Here is a 25,073-nt window from a genome sequence, read left to right as displayed (position 1 = left end):
TCAATCATCCGACTAGCTGCTGACTGATCAATCATCCTACTAGCTGCTGATAGATCAATCATCCTACTAGCTGCTGACTGATCAATCATCCTACTAGCTGCTGACTGATCAATCATCCTACTAGCTGCTGACTGATCAATTATCCTACTAGCTGCTGACTGATCAATCATCCTACTAGCTGCTGACTGATCAATCATCCTACTAGCTGCTGACTGATCAATCATCCTACTAGCTGCTGACTGATCAATTATCCTACTAGCTGCTGACTGATCAATTATCCTACTAGCTGCTGACTGATCAATCATCCTACTAGCTGCTGACTGATCAATCATCCTACTAGCTGCTGATTGGTCAATCAGCCGACTAGCTGCTGATTGGTCAATCAGCCGACTAGCTGCTTTCAATGTCTTAGGTTAGAAGCAAACAATAACAAGTTGATATCAAATGTAGTAATCTGTGTTTGAATAATGTACTGTAACTATTATATCAAGCTAATGTTTCTCATTTAAAACAGATAGTTCATTCATTGATTTGCGGAGCACTTGTCGACCTAGATTCTGCTATAGGTCAGGTTGAGGTTATTAACATGGATACTTGACACTTGTTTGTGGAAAAAGTAATATAAAACGAAGATAAATATTATGTCGTTTTTCTGTTTCTGTCTCCATAATATATACCATAATATATACTATAATATATACCATAATATACACTATAATATATACCATAATATATACCATAATATATACCATAATATACACTATAATATATACCATAATATATACCATAATATACACCATAATATATACCATAATATATACCATAATATACACCATAATATACACTATAATATATACCATAATATACACTATAATATATACCATAATATATACCATAATATATACACCATACTATATACCATAATATACACTATAATATATACCATAATATATACCATAATATACACTATAATATATACCATAATATACACTATAATATATACCATAATATATACTATAATAAATACCATAATATACACCATGATATATACCATAATATATACTATAATATATACCATAATATACACCATAATATATATTATAATATACACCATAATATATACCATAATATACACCATAATATATACCATAATATATACCATAATATATACTATAATATATACCATAATATACACCATAATATATCCATAATATACACCATAATATATACTATAATATATACCATAACATACACCATAATATATACTATAATATATACCATAATATATACCATAATGTATACCATACTATATACTATAATATATACCATAATATATACTATAATACATACCATAATATACACCATACTATATACCATAATATTTACCATACTATATACTATAATATATACCATAATATATACCATAACATACACCATAATATATACCTTAATATATACTATAATATATACCATAATATACACCATAATATATATTATAATATACACCATAATATATACCATAATATACACCATAATATATACCATAATATATACTATAATATATACCATAATATACACCATAATATATCCATAATATACACCATAATATATACTATAATATATACCATAACATACACCATAATATATACTATAATATATACCATAATATATACCATAATGTATACCATACTATATACTATAATATATACCATAATATATACTATAATATATACCATAATATACACCATACTATATACCATAATATATACCATACTATATACTATAATATATACCATAATATATACCATAACATACACCATAATATATACCTTAATATATACTATGATATATACCATAATATACACCATAATATATACCTTAATATATACCATACTATATACTATAATATATACCATAATATACACCATAATATATACCATAATATATACCTTAATATACACCATACTATATACCATTATATACACCATAAAATACACTATAATATATACTATAATATATACCATACTATATACCATAATATATACTATAATATACACCCTAATATATACCTCACTATATACTATAATATATACCATAATATACACCATAATATATACCATAATATATACCTTAATATACACCATACTATATACCATTATATACACCATAATATACACTATAATATATACTATAATGTACACCATAATATATACCATAATATATACCTTAATATACACCATACTATATACCATTATATACACCATAATATACACCATAATATATACCTTAATATATACCATGCTATATACTATAATATACACCATACTATATACCATAATATATGCTATAATATACACCCTAATATATACTATACTATATACTATAATATATACCATAATATACACCATAATATATACCATAATATATACCATAATATACACCATAATATATACCTTAATATATACCATACTATATACTATAATATATACCATAATATACACCATAATATACACCATAATATATACCCTAATATATACCTTAATATATACCATACTATATACTATAATATATACCGTAATATATACCGTAATATACACCATAATATATACCTTAATATATACCATACTATATACTATAATATATACCCTAATATATACCATAATATATACCATAATATACACCCTAATATATACCATAATATATACTATAATATACACCCTAATATATGCCATTATATATACCTTAATATACACCCTAATATCTACTATAATATATACCATAATATATACCATAATATATACCATTATATACATTGCGTTTGGAAAGTATTCAGACCCCCAGACTTTTTCCACATGTTGCTATGGTACATACTTATTCTAGAATGGATTAAATAAATAAAAATCCTCATACATCTATACACAATAATCCATAATGACAAAGTGAAAACAGGTTTATAGACATTTTTGCAAATGTATTAAAAATTAAAACCAGAAATACCTTATTTACATTAATATTCAGACCCTTTGCTATGATACTTGAAATTGAGCTCAGGTGCATCCTGTTTCCATTGATCATCCTTGAGATGTTTCTACAACTTGATTGGAGTCCACCTGTGGTAAATTCAATTGATTAGACATGATTTGGAAAGGCACACACCTGTCTTTTTAAGGTTCCACAGTTGACAGTGCATGTCAGAGCAAAAACCAAGCCATGAGGTCGAAGGAATTGTCCGTAGAGCTCCGAGACAGGATTGTGTCGAGGCACAGATCTAGGTAAGGGTACCAAAAAATGTCTGCAGCATTCAAGGTCCCTACGAACACAGTGGCCTCCATCATTCTTAAATGAATACGTTTGGAACCATCGAGACTCTTCCTAGAGCCGCCCGGCCAAACTGAGCAATCGGGGGGAAAGGGTCTTGGTCAGGGAGGTGACCAAGAACCCGATGGTCACTCTGACAGAGCTCCAGAGTTCCTCTGTGAAGATGTGAGAACCATCCAGAAGGATAACCATCTCTACAGCACTTCACCAATCAGGCCTTTATGGTAGAGTGGCCAGACGGAAGCCACTCCTCAGTAAAAGGCACATGACAGCCCACTTGGAGTTTTCCAAAAGGCACCTAAAGGACTGTCAGACCTTGAGAAACAAGATTCTCTGGTCTGATGAAACTTATCTCTGGTCTCTTTGGCCTGAATGCCAAGCGTCACGTCTGGAGGAAACCTGCCACCATCTCTACGGTGAAGCATGGTGGTGGCAGCATCATGCTGTGGGGATGTTTTTCAGCAGCAGGGACTGGGAGACGAGTCAGGTTGAAGGAAAGATGAACGGAGCAAAGTACACAGAGATCCTTGATGAAAACCTGCTCCAAAGCGCTCAGGACCTCAGACTGGGGCGAAGGTTCACCTTCCAACAGGACAACGACCCTAAGCACACAGCCAAGACAACACAGGAGTGGCTTCGGGACAAGTCTCTGAATATTCTTGAGTGGCCCAGCCAGAGCCCGGACTTGAACCCGATCGAACATCTCTGGAGAGACCTGAAAATAACTGTGACAGAAAATAACTACAGACCATATAACTACAGACTATACCTACAGACTATATAACTACAGACTATATAACTACAGACTATACAACTATAGACTATATTACTACAGACTATATAACTACAGACTATATAACTACAGACTATATAACTACAGACTATATAACTACAGACTATGTGACTACAGACTATATAACTACAGACTATGTGACTACAGACTATATAACTATAGACTATATTACTACAGACGATATAACTACAGACTATGACTACAGACTATAACCTATATAACTACAGACTATATAACTACAGACTATATGACTAATAAGGACCTGGTGTTTGGCCTAGTCCTAGACCTCCAGCTGTGTTATGACAGGACTACTATAATAAGGACCTGGTGTTTGGCCTAGTCCTAGACCCCCAGCTGTGTTATGACAGGACTACTATAATAAGGACCTGGTGTTTGGCCTAGTCCTAGACCCCCCAGCTGTGTTGTTGACAGGACTACTATAATAAGGACCTGGTGTTTGGCCTAGTCCTAGACCCCCAGCTGTGTTATGACAGGACTACTATAATAAGGACCTGGTGTTTGGCCTGGTGTTTGGCCTAGTCCTAGACCCCCAGCTGTGTTATGACAGGACTACTATAATAAGGACCTGGTGTTTGGCCTAGTCCTAGACCCCCAGCTGTGTTATGACAGGACTACTATAATAAGGACCTGGTGTTTGGCCTAGTCCTAGACCCCCAGCTGTGTTATGACAGGACTACTATAATAAGGACCTGGTGTTTGGCCTAGTCCTAGATCCCCAGCTGTGTTATGACAGGACAGGACTACTATAATAAGGACCTGGTGTTTGACCTAGTCCTAGATCTCCAGCTGTGTTATGACAGGACTACTATAATAAGGACCTGGTGTTTGGCCTAGTCCTAGACCTCCCAGCTGTGTTATGACAGGACTACTATAATAAGGACCTGGTGTTTGGCCTAGTCCTAGACCCTCCAGCTGTGTTATGACAGGACTACTATAATAAGGACCTGGTGTTTGGCCTAGTCCTAGACCCTCCAGCTGTGTTATGACAGGACTACTATAATAAGGACCTGGTGTTTGGCCTAGTCCTAGACCCCCAGCTGTGTTATGACAGGACTACTATAATAAGGACCTGGTGTTTGGCCTAGTCCTAGACCCCCAGCTGTGTTATGACAGGACTACTATAATAAGGACCTGGTGTTTGGCCTAGTCCTAGACCCTCCAGCTGTGTTATGACAGGACTACTATAACAAGGACCTGGTGTTTGGCCTAGTCCTAGACCCCCAGCTGTGTTATGACAGGACTACTATAATAAGGACCTGGTGTTTGGCCTAGTCCTAGACCCTCCAGCTGTGTTATAACAGGACAGGACTACTATAATAAGGACCTGGTGTTTGGCCTAGTCCTAGACCCCCAGCTGTGTTATGACAGGACTACTATAATAAGGACCTGGTGTTTGGCCTAGTCCTAGACCCCCAGCTGTGTTATGACAGGACTACTATAATAAGGACCTGGTGTTTGGCCTAGTCCTAGACCCCCAGCTGTGTTATGACAGGACTACTATAATAAGGACCTGGTGTTTGGCCTAGTCCTAGACCCCCAGCTGTGTTATGACAGGACTACTATAATAAGGACCTGGTGTTTGGCCTAGTCCTAGACCTCCCAGCTGTGTTATGACAGGACTACTATAATAAGGACCTGGTGTTTGGCCTAGTCCTAGACCCCCAGCTGTGTTATGACAGGACTACTATAATAAGGACCTGGTGTTTGGCCTAGTCCTAGACCCTCCAGCTGTGTTATGACAGGACTACTATAATAAGGACCTGGTGTTTGGCCTAGTCCTAGACCCCCAGCTGTGTTATGACAGGACTACTATAATAAGGACCTGGTGTTTGGCCTAGTCCTAGACCCCCCAGCTGTGTTGTTGACAGGACTACTATAATAAGGACCTGGTCCTTGGCCTAGTCCTAGACCCCCCAGCTGTGTTATGACAGGACTACTATAATAAGGACCTGGTGTTTGGCCTAGTCCTAGACCCTCCAGCTGTGTTGACTACTATAATAAGGACCTGGTGTTTGGCCTAGTCCTAGACCCCCAGCTGTGTTATGACAGGACTACTATAATAAGGACCTGGTGTTTGGCCTAGTCCTAGACCACCAGCTGTGTTATGACAGGACTGCTATAATAAGGACCTGGTGTTTGGCCTAGTCCTAGACCCCCCAGCTGTGTTATGACAGGACTACTATAATAAGGACCTGGTGTTTGGCCTAGTCCTAGACCCCCAGCTGTGTTATGACAGGACTACTATAATAAGGACCTGGTGTTTGGCCTAGTCCTAGACCCCCAGCTGTGTTATGACAGGACAGGACTACTATAATAAGGACCTGGTGTTTGGCCTAGTCCTAGACCCCCAGCTGTGTTATGACAGGACTACTATAATAAGGACCTGGTGTTTGGCCTAGTCCTAGACCCTCCAGCTGTGTTATGACAGGACTACTATAATAAGGACCTGGTGTTTGGCCTAGTCCGAGACCCCCAGCTGTGTTATGACAGGACTACTATAATAAGGACCTGGTGTTTGGCCTAGTCCTAGACCCCCAGCTGTGTTATGACAGGACTACTATAATAAGGACCTGGTGTTTGGCCTAGTCCTAGACCCTCCAGCTGTGTTATGACAGGACTACTATAATTAGGACCTGGTGTTTGGCCTAGTCCTAGACCCCCAGCTGTGTTATGACAGGACTACTATAATAAGGACCTGGTGTTTGGCCTAGTCCTAGACCCTCCAGCTGTGTTATGACAGGACTACTATAATAAGGACCTGGTGTTTGGCCTAGTCCTAGACCCCCCAGCTGTGTTATAACAGGACAGGACTACTATAATAAGGACCTGGTGTTTGGCCTAGTCCTAGACCCCCAGCTGTGTTATGACAGGACTACTATAATAAGGACCTGGTGTTTGGCCTAGTCCTAGACCCTCCAGCTGTGTTATAACAGGACTACTATAATAAGGACCTGGTGTTTGGCCTAGTCCTAGACCCCCAGCTGTGTTAAGACAGGACTACTATAATAAGGACCTGGTGTTTGGCCTAGTCCTAGACCACCAGCTGTGTTATGACAGGACTACTATAATAAGGACCTGGTGTTTGGCCTAGTCCTAGACCCTCCAGCTGTGTTATGACAGGACTACTATAATAAGGACCTGGTGTTTGGCCTAGTCCTAGACCTCCAGCTGTGTTATGACAGGACTACTATAATAAGGACCTGGTGTTTGGCCTAGTCCTAGACCCCCAGCTGTGTTATAACAGGACTACTATAATAAGGACCTGGTGTTTGGCCTAGTCCTAGACCCCCAGCTGTGTTATGACAGGACTACTATAATAAGGACCTGGTGTTTGGCCTAGTCCTAGACCCTCCAGCTGTGTTAAGACAGGACTACTATAATAAGGACCTGGTGTTTGGCCTAGTCCTAGACCCTCCAGCTGTGTTATGACAGGACTACTATAATAAGGACCTGGTGTTTGGTCTAGTCCTAGACCCTCCAGCTGTGTTATGACAGGACTACTATAATAAGGACCTGGTGTTTGGCCTAGTCCTAGACCCCCCAGCTGTGTTGACTACTATAATAAGGACCTGGTGTTTGGCCTAGTCCTAGACCTCCAGCTGTGTTATGACAGGACTACTATAATAAGGACCTGGTGTTTGGCCTAGTCCTAGACCCTCCAGCTGTGTTATGACAGGACTACTATAATAAGGACCTGGTGTTTGGCCTAGTCCTAGACCCTCCAGCTGTGTTATGACAGGACTACTATAATAAGGACCTGGTGTTTGACCTAGTCCTAGACCCCCAGCTGTGTTATGACAGGACTACTATAATAAGGACCTGGTGTTTGGCCTAGTCCTAGACCCCCAGCTGTGTTATGACAGGACTACTATAATAAGGACCTGGTGTTTGGCCTAGTCCTAGACCCCCAGCTGTGTTATGACAGGACTACTATAATAAGGACCTGGTGTTTGGCCTAGTCCTAGACCCCCAGCTGTGTTATGACAGGACTACTATAATAAGGACCTGGTGTTTGGCCTAGTCCTAGACCCCCCAGCTGTGTTATGACAGGACTACTATAATAAGGACCTGGTGTTTGGCCTAGTCCTAGACCCCCAGCTGTGTTATGACAGGACTACTATAATAAGGATCTGGTGTTTGACCTAGTCCTAGACCCTCCAGCTGTGTTATGACAGGACTACTATAATAAGGACCTGGTGTTTGGCCTAGTCCTAGACCCCCAGCTGTGTTATAACAGGACAGGACTACTATAATAAGGACCTGGTGTTTGGCCTAGTCCGAGACCCCCAGCTGTGTTATGACAGGACTACTATAATAAGGACCTGGTGTTTGACCTAGTCCTAGATCTCCAGCTGTGTTATGACAGGACTACTATAATAAGGACCTGGTGTTTGGCCTAGTCCTAGACCCCCAGCTGTGTTATGACAGGACTACTATAATAAGGACCTGGTGTTTGGCCTAGTCCTAGACCCCCAGCTGTGTTGACTACTATAATAAGGACCTGGTGTTTGGCCTAGTCCTAGACCCTCCAGCTGTGTTATGACAGGACTACTATAATAAGGACCTGGTGTTTGGCCTAGTCCTAGACCCTCCAGCTGTGTTATGACAGGACTACTATAATAAGGACCTGGTGTTTGGCCTAGTCCTAGACCCCCAGCTGTGTTATGACAGGACTACTATAATAAGGACCTGGTGTTTGGCCTAGTCCTAGACCCTCCAGCTGTGTTATGACAGGACTACTATAATAAGGACCTGGTGTTTGGCCTAGTCCTAGACCCCCAGCTGTGTTATGACAGGACTACTATAATAAGGACCTGGTGTTTGGCCTAGTCCTAGACCTCCCAGCTGTGTTATGACAGGACTACTATAATAAGGACCTGGTGTTTGGCCTAGTCCTAGACCCCCAGCTGTGTTATGACAGGACTACTATAATAAGGACCTGGTGTTTGGCCTAGTCCTAGACCCTCCAGCTGTGTTATGACAGGACTACTATAATAAGGACTTGGTGTTTGGCCTAGTCCTAGACCCTCCAGCTGTGTTATGACAGGACTACTATAATAAGGACCTGGTGTTTGGCCTAGTCCTAGACCCTCCAGCTGTGTTATGACAGGACTACTATAATAAGGACCTGGTGTTTGGCCTAGTCCTAGACCACCAGCTGTTTTTTGACAGGACTACTATAATAAGGACCTGGTGTTTGGCCTAGTCCTAGACCCCCAGCTGTGTTATGACAGGACTACTATAATAAGGACCTGGTGTTTGGCCTAGTCCTAGACCACCAACTGTTTTTTGACAGGACTACTATAATATGTGAATGTTGATCACGAGCCTCATGCTATCTGCATTGGGAGTTCTTCTTCGTGCAGAAAACAGGACGCTACTGAAGGTACAATTTCTAAAAGCAATTTGAGGTGTTTATGATCGTGATGGAGTCACAGTAGGAGGTGGGAAACGCCTTGGATTCTGCAGGAAATATGTGTGATGGAGAAGACATTCAAATGTTAGACCAAGGCTTTCTGTTCATTCATGTCACTGGCTTGTCCAAACTATACACACTTATCTCTACAGAGAGAGAAAAACAAACAAAAATAAAACCAAATCGAATCTATTTCCTCCCAAATCAAACCATGTCCTTTCTTTTCCAGAATGGACCGATCAAAGCCACAGGTGGAGGTGTTCCACTACAGGAACAAGGAACAGTCCTCCTCCCTGCTGCTGCAGCTGAACCGTCTGAGACAGGACAGGATTCTTACTGACGTGCTGCTCTGTTCAGACAACACAGAGATCCCCTGCCACCGTAACGTCCTGGCCTCTAGCAGTCCTTACTTCACAGCCATGTTCTGTCACCACTTCAGAGAGGCAAACCAGGACAAGGTGGATCTCAAGGTAGGCTTGTTTATCTTTTTTTTTTATATTTGCCTTTTTAAAAGAAAAATAATGCTTATTTTTGATAAAATTGGACTAGTGTCCTGCCTCACTCTACAGAAACAGGAGAAGGCTTGCTTTTATGTAAAGTGCTGTGTGGTTTCTGCCTGTCAATGAAAGGCGCTGTGCAAATAAAATATAATCTTTCTAATTATTATTATAATTATTATTATTGTTGTTGTTATTATTATTGTTATTATTTATATTAATATTGGTGTTGTTGTTATTATTATTATTGATATTAATATTGTTGTTATTGTTATTACTATTGTTGATATTAATATTGTTGTTATTGTTATTATTATTATTATTGATATTAAGATTGTTGTTATTGTTATTATTGTTATTATTGATATTAATATTGTTGTTAGTGTTATTATTATTATTATTGATATTAATATTGTTGTTATTGTTGTTATTATTATTGATATTACTATTGTTGTTATTGTTATTATTATTATTATTATTGTTGATATTAATATTGTTGTTGTTATTATTATTATTATTGATATTAATATTGTTGTTATTGTTATTATTATTATTATTATTATTGATATTATTATTGTTGTTGTTATTATTATTGTTATTATTTATATTAATATTGGTGTTATTGTTATTATTATTATTGATATTAATATTGTTGTTATTGTTATTACTATTGTTGATATTAATATTGTTGTTATTGTTATTGTTATTATTATTATTGATATTAATATTTTTGTTATTGTTATTATTATTATTATTGTTGATATTAATATTGTTGTTATTGTTATTATTGTTATTATTGTTGATATTAATATTGTTGTTGCTGTTATTATTATTATTGATATTAATATTGTTGTTATTATTATTATTATTATTGATATTCATATTGTTGTTCTTGTTATTATTATTATTATTATTGTTGATATTAATATTGTTGTTGTTATTATTATTATTATTGATATTAATATTGTTATTATTATTATTATTATTGTTATTATTCTCATTGTTATTATTGTTATTATTATTGTTGTTGTTATTATTGAAGGGGATCACCTCCAGCATCCTGCGTGACATCGTGGACTACGTCTACACAGGGCTCATCACCATCACCATGGAGATAGTGCTGCCCCTTATGCAGGCTTCCTCCATGCTCCAGTACACCAGGCTGTTTGAGGCCTGCTCCTCTTTCCTGCAGGTGACCACAGATTAATTAGCTTCCTGGCTTAACACTCTGGCACACTCACATTGATGTTGAAACTTTAATAGGATTAAATAATGTGTGTTTTTGTCCCTGGTAAATACATTTACATTTTTACATGTCATATATTTCAGGAGCAGCTGAGCCCAGACAACTGTCTCAGTATGATCCGGCTGTCAGACATATTACACTGCAGCAGCCTGAAGGAAAAGGTCAGAAGAATTTATTTAGTTTTAAGTATGTAGTTGGTTCACTTGGCAGCCTAGGGGCCCTGGTATAGTTGGTTCACTTGGCACCCTAGAGGCCCTGGTATAGTTGGTTCACTTGGCAGCCTAGGGGCCCTGGTATAGTTAGTTCCCTTGGCAGCCTAGGGGCCCTGGTATTGTTGGTTCACTTGGCAGCCTAGGGGCCCTAGTATTATTGGTTCACTTGGCAGCCTAGGGGCCCTGGTATTGTTGGTTCACTTTGCAGCTTTGGGGCCCTGGTATTGTTGGTTCACTTGGCAGCCTAGGGGCCCTGGTATTGTTGGTTCACTTGGCAGCCTAGGGGCCCTGGTATTGTTGGTTCACTTGGCAGCCTAGGGGCCCTGGTATTGTTGGTTCACTTGGCAGCCTAGGGGCCCTTGTATTGTTTGTTCACTTGGCAGCCTAGGGGCCCTGGTATTGTTGGTTCACTTGGCAGCCTAGGGGCCCTGGTATTGTTGGTTCACTTGGCAGCCTAGGGGCCCTGGTATAGTTGGTTCACTTGGCAGCCTAGGGGCCCTGGTATTGTTGGTTCACTTGGCAGCCTAGGGGCCCTGGTGTAGTTAGTCCACTTGGCAGCCTAGGGGCCCTGGTGCAGTTAGTTCACTTGGCAGCCTAGGGGCCCTGGTGCAGTTAGTTCACTTGGCAGCCTAGGGGCCCTGGTATAGTTGGTTCACTTGGCAGCCTAGGGGCCCTGGTGTAGTTGGTTCACTTGGCAGCCTAGGGGCCCTGGTGTAGTTAGTCCACTTGGCAGCCTAGGGGCCCTGGTATAGTTGGTTCACTTGTCAGCCTAGGGGCCCTGGTCAAAAGTAGTGTACTAAAAGGAATTAGGGAAAAGGGTACTATTTCGCACTCAGCCCATGTGTATCGTCAATGGCATTCATTCATTCACTCATTCATTCATTCATTCATTCATTCATTCCTTCATTCATTAATTCATTAATTCCTTCATTCATTCATTCATTCCTTCATTGATTCCTTCATTCATTCCAGGCCAGGGAGATGGCAGTACAGAGCTTCTCTGACGTCTCTACCTCTGAGGACTTGTGTGAGCTCTCCTTACCTGAGCTGATGGGTTACCTGGAGGATGACTGGCTCTGTGCCGAGGAGGAGCAGGTAAGATAAGATAATACTTTATACGAATCCCTAGAAAATAAACACCCCAATCAACAACAATAATGGCCAGACGGCCAGACGCCAGACGCCAGACGGCCAGACCGCCAGACGGACAGACGCCAGACGGACAGACGCCAGACGGACAGGCGCCAGACGGACAGACGGCCAGACGCCAGACGGCCAGACGCCCAGACGGCCAGACGGCCAGACGCCCAGACGGCCAGACGGCCAGACGGCCAGACGCCCAGACGGCCAGACGCCAGACGGCCAGACGCCAGACGGCCAGACGGCCACTAAAAGCAGCAGCGGATCATCAACAAAGTTAAAACTATCAATGGATGTTTAAGAACTAAGTGTTGAAATGAAAACAGCTTTTTTTTTCTTTTTTTTTGTAAACCAGGTGTTCGAGACTTTACTGGCGTGGATCCACCACGACCCGTTCTCCCGGCGCGGCGCCATCTCCGACCTCTTCAGGAAGGTGCGTCTGCGTTACATTCATCCCACCTACCTGTTCCAGTTCATCGCCAGCGATCCCCTCGTCCAGTCCTCCACGCTGTGCACCGAGGTCATCGAGTCCGTCCGACGCCTCATGTTCTCCATCACTACCAAGTGTGGGTCGGACCTCAAGCCCCTGTGGGTGACGCCGCGGCGCTTCACCTGCCGAGAGACCCTGGTTCTAGTTGGCGGCCGCAAGAACAACGAGCAGACGTCTCGCGAAGCACTCCTGTTCGACGAGAGGACTCAGCGCTGGCAGTGGCTGGCCAAGCTGCCCTTACGACTCTATAAGGCCTCCTACGTCTGTATCCACAGTATCTTGTATGTTCTGGGAGGCCTCACCATGAACACCAAGCACAGAGTGGTTAGCACCACTGTCTATACGTTGTCTCTGAAGACTAACCAGTGGAGGACGACCGAGCCCATGATCCAGCCTCGATTCGCCCACCAGTCTGTCTCCTACTTGCACTTTATCTTCGTCCTGGGTGGCCTGGGGCCGGAGAAGCAGGTGTGTGACACGGTGGAAAGGTACAATAGTATGTTCAACCAATGGGAGGCTATGGTTCCCATGCCGACGGCCGTGCTACACCCGGCGGTTGCCGCTAACGATCAAAGGATCTACATGTTCGGGGGAGAGGACGCGATGCAAAACCCTGTCAGAATGATACAGGTAGGCAGAATGTCCTTCTGTTGAGGTTGCTGTTCAGTGGGGAACTTGAGTCTTGAAGTCTTGGGTGTTGGGAAGTACTGAAGACTTGAAGTCTTGGGTGTTGGGAAGTACTGAAGACTTGAAGTCTTGGGTGTTGGGAAGTACTGAAGACTTGAAGTCTGGGTGTTGGGAAGTACTGAAGACTTGAAGTCTTGGGTGTTGGGAAGTACTGAAGACTTGAAGTCTTGGGTGTTGGGAAGTACTGAAGACTTGAAGTCTTGGAGTGTTGGGAAGTACTGAAGACTTGAAGTCTTGGGTGTTGGGAAGTACTGAAGACTTGAAGTCTTGGGTGTTGGGAAGTACTGAAGACTTGAAGTCTTGGGTGTTGGGAAGTACTGAAGACTTGAAGTCTTGGGTGTTGGGAAGTACTGAAGACTTGAAGTCTTGGGTGTTGGGAAGTACTGAAGACTTGAAGTCTTGGGTGTTGGGAAGTACTGAAGACTTGAAGACTTGGGTGTTGGGAAGTACTGAAGACTTGAAGTCTTGGGTGTTGGGAAGTACTGAAGACTTGAAGTCTTGGGTGTTGGGAAGTACTGAAGACTTGAAGTCTTGGATGTTGGGAAGTACTGAAGACTTGAAGTCTTGGGTGTTGGGAAGTACTGAAGACTTGAAGTATTGGGTGTTGGGAAGTACTGAAGACTTGAATTCTTGGATGTTGGGAAGTACTGAAGACTTGAAGTCTTGGGTGTTGGGAATTACTGAAGACTTGAAGTCTTGGGTGTTGGGTGTTGGGAAGTACTGAAGACTTGAAGTCTTGGGTGTTGGGAAGTACTGAAGACTTGAAGTCTTGGAGTTTGCTGTCTGCTTTTTTGGGGGGGACAAATTTTGAGGGACAAAAACACTAAACTCTTCTAAACCCTATCCTTTTTCTCCAGGTGTATCACATTGGCAGGAATATGTGGTCTATGATGGAGACCAGGACAGTGAAGAACGTTTCTGCACCAGCAGCTGTCATCGATGACAAGATCTACATTATCGGAGGTAGGTGAAGGCTGGGTCTGTTGCTTTAGTCAGGGGGGGGAAAAGGACAATCTAATGTTTCAATTAAATACAACTTTATTTGGTCTACTTAGGACTTTGAGATCTTCGATATCTCTTCTGTCTTCTGTCAAGACAACTTTATCAGCAGCTCTTTCCCCTAACTGTCCCCCCTAATGTCCTTTTTTAACAGGCTACACCAGAAGAATGATAGCGTACGACACCAAAGCCAACCGCTTTATGAAGTGTGAGAACCTGAAGCAGAGGAGGATGCATCACGCCGTCACGGTGCTCGACGCCAAACTGTACGTGACCGGAGGACGCTTCATCAACGGACATGACGTCATAGAGGACTCCGACAGCTTCGAGTGCTACGACCCGAAAACTGACGCGTGGACGACTAAAGGGACGTTGCCGTACAAGCTGTTCGACCACGGTTCTCTGTCCCTGGTGTGTGTCTCCAACACATCGAAGCCTCCCTGAGCGTGTGTTGTGGGTGTGTGTGTCTGTCCCCTTCAGATGATACTCTGCCCCTACCGAGCAAAAAGACATGAACTGCTCATAGTGTGGAACTGAGAAAAAGGTCTTTTATTTACCTTGGTTTCACAGTAACTTTATGCAGTTACTTGTTAACGTTGACCCCCATTTTCTCCAATAACACAATACAATCGAGGCAGGATACTTGTCCACATGATTAATCATGTATTTAATGTAGCAACAAAAAAAAAGAAGATATTAACTCATTTTGGACCAAATGAGCAGTTCCTGCCTTTTTACTTGGTCGGGCAGTACTGTCTTTGCATGTGTCGCTGCTCGGATTGCTTGGTCGGGCAGTACTGTCTTTGCATGTGTCGCTGCTCGGATGTGACACTGACAGACACACAGATGTTGCAAAGAACATCTCTGGTGTCCTTTCCTGTCCCACAAATCCCCTCAATGGGTGACCGTTTGTCCCAGCATCGAATCTTAAATCAATTGAGATTTTTTTTGAGATTTTACTTCTTGTCGTGTGGAAGCGAAGACCCGGGCAGTTAATTGTTGTGTCGAACTGAAGGCTATAGGTGATTACAGTACTGTAGGTTATAGGTGATTACAGTACTGTAGGCTATAGGTGATTACAGTACTGTAGGCTATAGGTGATTACAGTACTGTAGGTTATAGGTGATTACAATACTGTAGGCTATAGGTGATTACAGTACTGTAGGCTATAGGTGATTACAGTACTGTAGGTTATAGGTGATTACAGTACTGTAGGCTGTAGGTGATTACAGTACTGAAGGCTATAGGTGATTACAGTACTGTAGGCTATAGGTGATTACAGTACTGTAGGCTATAGGTGATTACAGTACTGTAGGCTATAAGTGATTACAGTACTGTAGGCTATAGGTGATTACAGTACTGTAGGCTATAAGTGATTACAGTACTGTAGGCTATAGGTGATTACAGTACTGTAGGCTATAGGTGATTACAGTACTGTAGGCAATAGGTGATTACAGTACTGTAGGCTATAAGTGATTACAGTACTGTAGGCTATAGGTGATTACAGTACTGTAGGCTATAGGTGATTACAGTACTGTAGGCTATAGGTGATTACAGTACTGTAGGCTATAGGTGATTACAGTACTGTAGGCTATAGGTGATTACAGTACTGTAGGCTGTAGGTGATTACAGTACTGTAGGTTATAGGTGATTACAGTACTGTAGGCTATAGGTGATTACAGTACTGTAGGCTATAGGTGATTACAGTACTGTAGGTTATAGGTGATTACAGTACTGTAGGCTATAGGTGATTACAGTACTGTAGGCTATAGGTGATTACAGTACTGTAGGCTATAGGTGATTACAGTACTGTAGGCTATAGGTGATTACAGTACTGTAGGCTATAGGTGATTACAGTACTGTAGGTTATAGGTGATTACAGTACTGTAGGCTATAGGTGATTACAGTACTGTAGGCTATAGGTGATTACAGTACTGTAGGCTATAGGTGATTACAGTACTGAAGGCCATAGGTGATTACAGTACTGTAGGCTATAGGTGATTACAGTACTGTAGGCTATAGGTGATTACAGTACTGTAGGCAATAGTACTGTAATAACAATACCAAACCCATTCGGTAGGCCAAACATGATGTGAGACAGTAGTCTCTGGTAACAGACTGTAGCTAGCCAGCGCACGCAGGATTTGGTTCTGGGTTCTGAGATGAATGAGACAGTAAGGACGTTCCCTGTGTTACTAAGCATCGTCACAAACCCAGGGTGGTGTGCCAACATGATTCAGTGACTGTTGTTTGAGAACGCTTTACACTGAGCGTTCAAAACATTAGGAACGCTTTATACTGAGCGTACAAAACATTAGGAACGCTTTATACTGAGCGTACAAAACATTAGGAACGCTTTATACTGAGCGTACAAAACATTAGGAACGCTTTATACTGAGCGTACAAAACATTAGGAACGCTTTATACTGAGCGTACAAAACATTAGGAACGCTTTATACTGAGCGTACAAAACATTAGGAACGCTTTATACTGAGCGTACAAAACATTAGGAACGCTTTATACTGAGCGTACAAAACATTAGGAACGCTTTATACTGAGCGTACAAAACATTAGGAACGCTTTATACTGAGCGTACAAAACATTAGGAACGCTTTATACTGAGCGTACAAAACATTAGGAACGCTTTATACTGAGCGTACAAAACATTAGGAACGCTTTATACTGAGCGTACAAAACATTAGGAACGCTTTATACTGAGCGTACAAAACATTAGGCACACTTTATACTGAGCGTACAAAACATTAGGAACGCTTTATACTGAGCGTACAAAACATTAGGAACGCTTTATACTGAGCGTACAAAACATTAGGAACACAAATGTTGAGTTGCACCCCCTTTTTCCCTCAGAACAGCCTCAATTCATCAGGACATGGACTCTACAAGGTGTTGAAAGCGTTCCACAGGGATGCTGGTCCATGTTGACTCCAATGCTTCCCACAGTGGTGTCCAGTCGGCTGGATGTCCTTTAGGTGATGGACCATTCTTGATTTACACGAGAAACTGTTGAGTGTGAATAAAACCCAGCAGCGTTGCAGTTCTTGACACAAACCGGGGCGCCTGGCACCTACTACCATACCCCGCTCTTAAATATTTAGTCATGCCCGTTCACCCTCTGAATGACACACATACACAATCCATGTCTCAATTGTCCCAAGGCTTAAAAATCCTTCTTTAACCCGTCTCCTCCCCTTCATCTACACTGATTGAAGTGGATTAAACAAGTGACATCAATAAGGGATCATAGCTTTCACCTGGATTCACCTGGTCAGTCTATGTCATGGAAAGAGCAGGTGTTCTTAATGTTTTGTCCCCTCAGTGCATATTTATTAATAACATTCCCCTGAAGTGACGTGGATGGAATTAGTCATATTTTAGTGAGAATTTATAACCAAGTGAACGGACATCAGATTTAACAATACCATATGCACGTGATAAGAATGACATCATAGTTATATGTGAAGAGTGATAGGGCGATTGCTCTGTTTACATGTATCTCTTAACTGTGTGTGGTGACACCGTACAAATCATTTGCTGACAGATCTATGCGATCGCCTCATATAAATATTTTTTCATTTGAAGTGATTTTATATTCGTGTTTGTTTTTGTAATTTTGTTTATTAATAAAAAATAAAAAAATGTTATCACAAAGACTGTGGCAGTCAATTTCATTTAAAATTCTTCGGTACTCCTCTCTATAAAGAGGTCTCAGTCCCTCTGTGAGGTTTCAGTCCCTCTGTGAGGTCTCAGTCCCACTGTGAGGTCTCAGTCCCACTGTGAGGTCTCAGTCCCACTGTGAGGTGTCAGTCCCTCTGTGAGGTCTCAGTCCCTCTGTGAGGTCTCAGTCCCTCTGTGAGGTCTCAGTCCCTCTGTGAGGTCTCAGTCCCACTGTAACGTCTGAGTCCCACTGTAACGTCTCAGTCCCACTGTAACGTCTCAGTCCCACTGTGAGGTCTCAGTCCCTGTGTGAGGTCTCAGTCCCACTGTAATGTCTCAGTCCCACTGTGAGGTCTCAGTCCCACTGTGAGGTCTCAGTCCCTCTGTAACGTCTCAGTCCCACTGTAATGTCTCAGTCCCACTGTAACGTCTCAGTCCCTCTGTGAGGTCTCAGTCCCACTGTAATGTCTCAGTCCCACTGTGAGGTCTCAGTCCCACTGTGAGGTCTCAGTCCCACTGTGAGGTCTCAGTTCCACTGTAACGTCTCAGTCCCACTGTGAGGTCTCAGTCCCACTGTGAGGTCTCAGTCCCACTGTAACGTCTCAGTCCCACTGTGAGGTCTCAGTCCCACTGTGAGGTCTCAGTCCCACTGTAACGTCTCAGTCCCTCTGTAATGTCTCAGTCCCTCTGTAATGTCTCAGTCCCTCTGTGAGGTCTCAGTCCCTCTGTGAGGTCTCAGTCCCTCTGTGAAGTGTCAGTCGCACTGTGAGGTCTCAGTCCCACTGTGAGGTCTCAGTCCCACTGTAACGTCTCAGTCCCACTGTGAGGTCTCAGTCCCACTGTAATGTCTCAGTCCCGCTGTGAGGTCTCAGTCTCACTGTGAGGTGTCAGTCCCACTGTGAGATCTCAGTCCCACTGTGAGGTCTCAGTCCCACTGTAACGTCTCAGTCCCACTGTTAGGTCTCAGTCCCACTGTGAGGTCTCAGTCCCACTGTGTGGTCTCAGTCCCACTGTAAGACCAGTGGGGACCAGCTGAACTGGGGTCACAGACTTTACATGAGAGATGGATGGGCTGCTCAGGTTACATCTGTTCTCTAGACATGACTACATGAAGAGGCATGTCTTACGACAGAGGAGGAGAGGACAGCGTATTTTATTTTCCGATTTCAACATTTAAATAAATATCCCAATAAATCCCTGACAGTACATCACGCATCTATCTCATATTCCACAACACATAGCATATCATATCCCCTGTAATAGTAGACTAAGATTATACAACAAGTTACTCTCATTGTTTCATGAATGATTTAATAATAATCGTTACTTATGACTTCTGAAAAATCATGACCCCGTCTCTGCCAACACTCCTTTCTGAGCCACTTCAATGTCTCTATGCTGATTCTCGTGACAGCCCAACATCTACGCTGAGTAAATGACAGTCTCGTGACAGCCCAACGTCTATGCTGAGTAAATGACAGTCTCGTGACAGCCCAACATCTATGCTGAGTGACTGACAGTCTTGTGACAGCCCAACGTCTATGCTGAGTAAATGACAGTCTCGTGACAGCCCAACATCTACGCTGAGTAAATGACAGTCTCACGACAGCCCAACGTCTATGCTGAGTAAATGACAGGCACGTGACAGCCCAACGTCTATGCTGAGTAAATGACAGTCTCGTGACAGCCCAACGTCTATGCTGAGTAAATGACAGTCTCGTGACAGCCCTGCGTCTATGCTGAGTAAATGACAGTCTCGTGACAGCCCTGCGTCTATACTGAGTAAATGACAGTCTCGTGACAGCCCTGCGTCTATGCTGAGTAAATGACAGTCTCGTGACAGCCCTGCGTCTATGCTGAGTGAATGACAGTCAGCCCAACCTCTATGCTGAGTAAATGACAGTCTCGTGACAGCCCAACGTCTATGCTGAGTAAATGACAGTCTCATGACATCCCAACCACTATGCTGAATAAATGACAGTCTCGTTACAGCCCAACATCTACGCTGAGTAAATGACAGTCTCGTGACATCCCAACCACTATGCTGAATAAATGACAGTCTCGTTACAGCCCAACATCTACGCTGAGTAAATGACAGTCTCGTGACAGCCCAACGTCTATACTGAGTAAATGACAGGCTCGTGACAGCCCAACGTCTATACTGAGTAAATGACAGGCTCGTGACAGCCCAACGTCTATACTGAGTAAATGACAGTCTCGTGACAGCCCAACGTCTATACTGAGTAAATGACAGGCTCGTGACAGCCCAACGTCTATGCTGAGTGAATAACAGGCTCGTGACATCCCAACGTCTATGCTGAGTGACTGACAGTCTCGTGACAGCCCAACGTCTACGCTGAGTAAATGACAGTCTCGTTACAGCCCAACATCTATGTTGAGTGAATGACAGTCTCGTTACAGCCCAACATCTATGTTGAGTGAATGACAGTCTCGTGACAGCCCAACATCTATGCTGAGTAAATGACAGTCTCGTGACATCCCAACGTCATGATTGGTGGAAAAGGTGAATGTTATAAACCCCCTCCCTCCCCTCCATACATGTACAGTATATACGCAGGTAGTAGTTATTATAGGATCTCAACTGACATTTCTTTGAAAAGCAGATTGTTCCGTGCCAACCAGTAAAGGGTGAGGGGTGAAAGGGGGGCAGGAGGGGCGCTGGAAACTATAGGTGATCTGGGGTTATTTTAGTAAACAAACAGGAGAGGGGGAACATTACACCGCTGTGAGTCATGTGGACTGCCGGTTGCTCCACTGGCTTCGTGACAGGCAGATGTGACAGCCTGGAGACCACAGAACAGTTTCACAACACCACCTGGGAGATGATGAAACTGATTACACTGAAGAGGGACAGAAACAGGTGGAGAGAGAGAGAGAGACGGGATGGTCAGGTGCTGTCTGTCTGCCACAACACTGAGAGAGAGAGAGAGAGAGAGAGAGAGAGAGAGAGAGAGAGAGAGAGAGAGAGAGAGAGAGAGAGAGAGAGAGAGAGAGAGAGAGAGAGAGAGAGAGAGAGAGAGAGAGAGAGAGAGAGAGAGAGAGAGACGGGATGGTCAGGTGCTGTCTGTCTGCCACAACACAAACACAGAGATAGAGAGAGAGAGAGAGAGAGAGAGAGAGAGAGAGAGAGAGAGAGAGAGAGCGAGAGAGAGAGCGAGAGAGAGAGAGAGAGAGAGAGAGAGAGAGAGAGAGAGAGAGAGAGAGAGAGAGAGAGAGAGAGAGAGAGAGAGAGAGAGAGAGAGAGAGAGAGGGAGTGAGAGAGAGAGAGAGAGAGAGAGTCTGTTTTTTTAAACAATCAGGATATACATGCTTTTGTTTCCGTATGGGGGGGGGTGTTCCCGGGAATCCAACCCACTATCCTGGCATTACAAGAGTCATGCTCTACTAACTGACCTGATTACCAATCAATAATATATTTGTTGTTTTGTATTATTATATTATGATTGAATGTTTGGTTGTGTTTGGCCACGCCGCACCAGTCTGCTGTTTCTTTGATGTTTCTGTAATGTGTAATGTCTGTAATGTCCTGTTTCACCAAGGGAAATGTCATCCACGTGGACCTCTAGGAAAGCCCCGGCTCTGGTTGCATCTGGTGCGTAACTTTGCGGCGGAAGATATTTTGGGAGAAGAACAACTGTCACATTGCTCAACGTTACAAAGAAACAGAATACTATGAATGTATAGTTAGTGTTTCAGTGTGCATCTGACTGGAAGTGTACATTTGTGTGTGCACAAAATAACATAACATATCATATCACAACATATCATAACACTTCATATCATAACACATCATATCATAACACATCATATCACATCATATCATAACACATCATACCATATCATAACACATAATTGAGCCCCATGCAGTCTCATATGGTCTCCTCTGGTCTCATCTGGTCTCACCTGGTCTCATCTAATCTCACTGGTCTCCTCTGGTCTCCTCTGGTCTCATCTGGTCTCACTGGTCTCCTCTGGTCTCCTCTGGTCTCATCTGGTCTCATCAGGTCTCCTCTGGTCTCACCTGGTCTCCTCTGGTCTCATCTGGTCTCATCTGGTCTCATCTGGTCTCCTCTAGTCTCATCTGGTCTCATCTGGTCTCATCTGGTCTCCTCTGGTCTCATCTGGTCTCCTCTGGTCTCACCTGGTCTCCTCTGGTCTCACCTGGTCTCCTCTGGTCTCCTCTGGTCTCATCTGGTCTCATCTGGTCTCCTCTGGTCTCACCTGGTCTCCTCTGGTCTCCTCGGGTCTCACCTGGTCTCCTCTGGTCTCATCTGGTCTCATCTGGTCTCCTCTGGTCTCATCTGGTCTCATCTGGTCTCATCTAGTCTCATCTGGCCTCCTCTGGTCTCCTCTGGTCTACTCTGGTCTCATCTGGTCTCCTCTGGTCTCATCTGGTCTCGTCTGGTGTTGTTGAGGTTTCTAGGCTGTGGTCTGAATGTGACCTGTGACCTTTTGTGTATAACAGGACAATCCAGGCCAGACCAGTCAACCAGGCAGAGACACCTGCTCTGAGGCTCCAGTTACCCAGTCTGTTCTACAGAGACACCTGCTCTGGGACTACAGTTACCCAGTCTGTTCTACAGAGACACCTGCTCTGAGGCTCCAGTTACCCAGTCTGTTCTACAGAGACACCTGCTCTGGGACTCCAGTTACCCAGTCTCTTCTACAGAGACACCTGCTCTGAGGCTCTGGGACTACAGTTACCCAGTCTGTTCTACAGAGACACCTGCTCTGGGACTCCAGTTACCCAGTCTGTTCTACAGAGACACCTGCTCTGAGACTCCAGTTACCCAGTCTGTTCTACAGAGACACCTGCTCTGGGGCTCCAGTTACCCAGTCTGTTCTACAGAGACACCTGCTCTGGGACTCCAGTTACCCAGTCTGTTCTACAGAGACACCTGCTCTGAGGCTCTGGGACTCCAGTTACCCAGTCTGTTCTACAGAGACACCTGCTCTGGGACTCCAGTTACCCAGTCTGTTCTACAGAGACACCTGCTCTGGGACTACAGTTACCAAGTCTGTTCTACAGAGACACCTGCTCTGAGGCTCTGAGGCTCCAGTTACTCAGTCTGTTCTACAGAGACACCTGCTCTGAGGCTCCAGTTACCCAGTCTGTTCTACAGAGACACCTGCTCTGAGGCTCCAGTTACCCAGTCTGTTCTACAGAGACACCTGCTCTGGGACTCCAGTTACCCAGTCTGTTCTACAGAGACACCTGCTCTGGGACTCCAGTTACCAAGTCTGTTCTACAGAGACACCTGCTCTGAGACTCCAGTTACCCAGTCTGTTCTACAGAGACACCTGCTCTGGGACTACAGTTACCCAGTCTGTTCTACAGAGACACCTGCTCTGGGACTACAGTTACCCAGTCTGTTCTACAGAGACACCTGCTCTGGGACTCCAGTTACCCAGTCTGTTCTACAGAGACACCTGCTCTGGGACTCCAGTTACCCAGTCTGTTCTACAGAGACACCTGCTCTGAGACTCCAGTTACCCAGTCTGTTCTACAGAGACACCTGCTCTGGGACTCCAGTTACCCAGTCTGTTCTACAGAGACACCTGCTCTGGGACTCCAGTTACCCAGTCTGTTCTACAGAGACACCTGCTCTGGGACTCCAGTTACCCAGTCTGTTCTACAGAGACACCTGCTCTGAGGCTCTGGGACTCCAGTTACCCAGTCTGTTCTACAGAGACACCTGCTCTGGGACTCCAGTTACCCAGTCTGTTCTACAGAGACACCTGCTCTGGGACTCCAGTTACCCAGTCTGTTCTACAGAGACACCTGCTCTGGGGCTCCAGTTACCCAGTCTGTTCTACAGAGACACCTGCTCTGGGACTCCAGTTACCCAGTCTGTTCTACAGAGACACCTGCTCTGGGGCTCCAGTTACCCAGTCTGTTCTACAGAGACACCTGCTCTGAGACTCCAGTTACCCAGTCTCTTCTACAGAGACACCTGGTCTGAGGCTCTGAGACTCCAGTTACCCAGTCTGTTCTACAGAGACACCTGCTCTGAGACTCTGGGACTCCAGTCTGTTCTACAGAGACACCTGCTCTGAGGCTCCAGTTACCCAGTCTGTTCTACAGAGACACCTGCTCTGAGACTCCAGTTACCCAGTCTGTTCTACAGAGACACCTGCTCTGAGGCTCAGGGACTCCAGTTACCCAGTCTGTTCTACAGAGACACCTGCTCTGGGACTCCAGTTACCCAGTCTGTTCTACAGAGACACCTGCTCTGGGACTCCAGTTACCCAGTCTGTTCTACAGAGACACCTGCTCTGGGACTCCAGTTACCCAGTCTGTTCTACAGAGACACCTGCTCTGGGACTCCAGTTACCCAGTCTGTTCTACAGAGACACCTGCTCTGGGACTACAGTTACCCAGTCTGTTCTACAGAGACACCTGCTCTGAGACTCCAGTTACCCAGTCTGTTCTACAGAGACACCTGCTCTGGGACTACAGTTACCCAGTCTGTTCTACAGAGACACCTGCTCTGGGACTCCAGTTACCCAGTCTGTTCTACAGAGACACCTGCTCTGAGACTCCAGTTACCCAGTCTG

The 25,073-nt window shown here is 43.5% G+C and overlaps 1 protein-coding gene across 2 annotated transcripts in view; it reads left to right on the top strand.

Moving 5' to 3' along the window:
• The window catches only part of LOC129842181 (kelch-like protein 38), a 19,330-nt gene extending 842 nt beyond the window's left edge, over window positions 1-18,488 (top strand). The window contains exons 2-8 of one of the 2 annotated variants that reach the window (XM_055910611.1): window positions 9,778-10,018; window positions 11,088-11,237; window positions 11,375-11,452; window positions 12,476-12,598; window positions 12,999-13,763; window positions 14,678-14,783; window positions 14,974-18,488. In XM_055910611.1, the coding sequence (XP_055766586.1) occupies window positions 9,779-10,018; window positions 11,088-11,237; window positions 11,375-11,452; window positions 12,476-12,598; window positions 12,999-13,763; window positions 14,678-14,783; window positions 14,974-15,263 (1,752 nt within the window). In that variant the 5' untranslated portion in view covers window position 9,778 and the 3' untranslated portion in view covers window positions 15,264-18,488. Of the gene's footprint in view, window positions 1-9,150; window positions 10,019-11,087; window positions 11,238-11,374; window positions 11,453-12,475; window positions 12,599-12,998; window positions 13,764-14,677; window positions 14,784-14,973 lie in introns of those variants that run through there. The other variant, XM_055910612.1, reaches the window with a different exon arrangement.
• The last annotated feature ends 6,585 nt before the right edge of the window (window positions 18,489-25,073 follow it).

The sequence above is a fragment of the Salvelinus fontinalis genome, unplaced genomic scaffold, assembly GCF_029448725.1.
Source record: "Salvelinus fontinalis isolate EN_2023a unplaced genomic scaffold, ASM2944872v1 scaffold_0021, whole genome shotgun sequence".
Lineage (NCBI taxonomy): Eukaryota > Metazoa > Chordata > Actinopteri > Salmoniformes > Salmonidae > Salvelinus > Salvelinus fontinalis.
This window is presented reverse-complemented; position numbering and strand designations above follow the sequence as displayed.